Source organism: Chondrus crispus, genomic scaffold, assembly GCF_000350225.1.
Source record: "Chondrus crispus Stackhouse genomic scaffold, scaffold_27, whole genome shotgun sequence".
NCBI classification, from domain to species: domain Eukaryota; phylum Rhodophyta; class Florideophyceae; order Gigartinales; family Gigartinaceae; genus Chondrus; species Chondrus crispus.
Window position 1 is genome coordinate 167,479 of NW_005179169.1, and position 2,735 is coordinate 170,213.

A 2,735-nucleotide genomic window follows, 5' to 3' on the forward strand; every position below is an offset into this window, starting at 1 on the left:
TTGCCGCAGCTGGCCGCCTCCACTTCAGGGTCCGCGCTCGTTTTGCAATTGTCCTTCTGTACCGCCGACACTCACCGACTCCACCCAAGAAACAGCAGCCCCGCAGACTATATGGCATCATTTATCGTACCTCTGAGTATTGACAAGGCCTCCGCTGCTATCGATTTTACAGTAACATTGCTTGGCGTAGTGCTCTCAGTGATTGTTGTTGCTATTATACTTAGGGCAAAACAAGCCAAGCTGGCACGAACGGGGTGCGTACAGATCACGCCGCAAGTGGCCTGCCCCAAAAGTGAAGTGAACGACTTCACTTCTGGGGCAGGCCACTTCTTTGTGATAGCGGCATGTCGATATGTCTCTGTGAGGGGGGTTGCCTGTGGTACGCTGGTCGTTATTCTAAGCTTGCTCAGCAGTACCGCTGTGCTCGGGACGGAAGCGTCTCGTTGCGTAACGTCAGGTCGAGGATATGCTGGCTTGACGAAAAGTCAGAGGACTACATGTTACAAAGCACGACCAGTCCCTGGGAGCTTAGACATGCTTGCTGTGGCGGGAGCCCGTCTGCGAGAGCTAGTAGTAAGCGAAACGGAAGTCGATGTGTGGAGCCACCCGCTGAACTACGATTTTAACAAGGACGAGATCACCCAGTTTTCTGAGCTGGATATTAAGATGAGAGGGGTAGTAACAAACGTGAATGCCTGCGAATCAAACATAACCGTAATTCGAAATCCTGGGATCAGCAATGAAGTTGGGGTGAGCAACACCGCCATTTCTGATGCTGAGAGCGAGCCTAAGGAAGGAGCGGCAAACCCGGCAGTAGCGCGTGAGTTCAGTGAGTTGGGTTTTACTTATGGAAAAGAGAGGGACATAAATATCGGCATGTATGGCAAGGAAGTGACACGCAATAACGTTACAACCGTGTATCTCGTTTACGGAAGAGTGGGTGAGGGTGAGGAGAGTGGGGTTGCTAACTGCACGGAACTAACGTTCTCAACTGCGGGATTGCAAGTAATACCATTCGTGAGGTATGCAATGGCATTGGGGGACGAAGAAGTTGACCCTAAGAGACTGGCAGAAGTGGCGTGGATGGCAGCTTCACTGTCGCAAATGGGTATCAGACAAGAAGCATGCGATAGACAAGTATACACGATCAAGGAATGCACTCGGATCTCTAGTAACACGAGCATAACTATAGGGGCACTTGGAGGAGCCATTGTATTGACTTGTTTAGTGTATGTAGGTATGCTTCGGAGTTTACGACGTAGCGGGCTCAATCGTGTGATCATGCCTTTTGAAATGTTAGCTTCCGCGGCAGCCGTGATGGACGGAGATGAGAGGTATGTGACACGCGAAGCCAAGGGTGTGTACGCCATGCTCAAGCTTGTATCCGGCGAAGGGCGGCTGACGTAGAGCAGGACGCGAGGTGAGGGAACACCCGAATCAACGTTTAGAAAAATTGGGGCTTGGGATTCGGCGGCGTAAGAGAAAGAGCGATGACGTATGACAGAAGACGAGACGGATACTACGAGGACGGGTTGGGCTCGTTGAATATGTATAGTAGGTGACAAGTGGCCTTCTTCAGTACGAGGTGAATTGGCCGAATTATGGTTGAAGCAATCAGAAGGGTAGGAATTGATGAACGGCATTTGCCGAAAGCAACAACATTTTGGATAACGTCATGAGTAGTTTGATCACATTGATCATATAGAAAAAGGGGATTTCAATGAAGATTATAGTTTGAATAGGGTTCGAATCTGCATGATTAGGACTGAAGGATATTCGAGAGAGACGGATAGGGTATCAAGCATGCATGAGTGTGCTTTTCGGCAAACTTTATCTAATAATGATCAGGAAGGATGGAGACGGCAGATGTCATTGGAGTGATGGTCTGCTGTAAGGCCGACTCAGTGCCGGTGGCGGGGGTACATTTCCCATTCTTGTGGAGCAGGTAGTAGTCAAGAAGAAGGAGTTGATGAATGACCTGACCTGAGGCCGTTGGTCAATTTGACACTTTTAAATGTAATGCAGATTGAGTAAATAGTTCCCTTTTTAAAATGGCGTTTTTGGTTTCGAAGTTATTTAACATGCGGTTTGAATGTGGCTTCCTTTCCACACACATCTAAAAACGACCACGAAGAACATGCAATTCCCACAAAGTTCTGTCTGTCCCCAAGTCAGAAGTCAAGTACGGTGGCGGTGGTATATTTTTCTTTCTTTTCGAGGAAGCGGAAGTCAAGAATAAAATAGGTCGAATAATGTCCTCAAATGAGGAAAAACGTCCAATAGACACTAGAGGACATAGCCGCCGTGTGCCGGTTGAAGGCGAGCGCCTTGTACTCAGGAAGGAATCCAAACGCATTCTATCCCCAGCGGTGCGGCTGGATGCCTCGTTTAACGCCTTAGTCAAAGCGGTGCGCGCCGGTCGGACGCTGAACTAGCGCGTCCGCTTTCGGGTGGCCAACGTCGGGCCCGCTCGAGTGGAAATGGATGCTTTTTAATAGGAAGCAAGCTCGTGAGCGTGAGACACGGATAGTAGACAGTCATACCGCGAGACGGGGGGCGCCAGAGCGATAAAAATGCAACTGTGGGAGCGGAGGGGCCGGGTTAATCAAACTGCTGGCCTCCCACCGGTGCGCATTGCTCAGCGGAGGGGGGGGGGGGGGGGGGGTTGAACTTTCCCCCGAACCCCTCCCCCCAAAAAAAACGGGTTTTCCTTTTGCGAAAAAGGGGCCTTTTGA

General features: G+C 50.1%; 2 protein-coding genes across 2 annotated transcripts; one reads left to right on the forward strand and one right to left on the reverse strand.

The window, feature by feature from the left end:
• Nucleotides 1-344: 344 nt before the first annotated feature.
• CHC_T00005109001 (hypothetical protein) lies at nt 345-626 on the forward strand. The gene has a single exon (XM_005716910.1). The coding sequence runs from the start codon at nt 345-347 to the stop codon at nt 624-626; it is 282 nt and encodes a 93-aa protein (XP_005716967.1).
• Nucleotides 627-926: 300 nt separating this feature from the next.
• CHC_T00005110001 (hypothetical protein) lies at nt 927-1,643 on the reverse strand. The gene has a single exon (XM_005716911.1). It carries the CDS (start codon nt 1,641-1,643, stop codon nt 927-929), a length of 717 nt encoding a protein of 238 aa, XP_005716968.1.
• Between the last annotated feature and the right edge of the window lie 1,092 nt (nt 1,644-2,735).

What these genes read in the sequence shown, in the direction of transcription:
- CHC_T00005110001 (XM_005716911.1), bottom strand. Translation starts at nt 1,643, where the DNA reads ATGCCGTTCATCAATTCCTACCCTTCTGATTGCTTCAACCATAATTCG.
- CHC_T00005109001 (XM_005716910.1), top strand. Translation starts at nt 345, where the DNA reads ATGTCGATATGTCTCTGTGAGGGGGGTTGCCTGTGGTACGCTGGTCGT.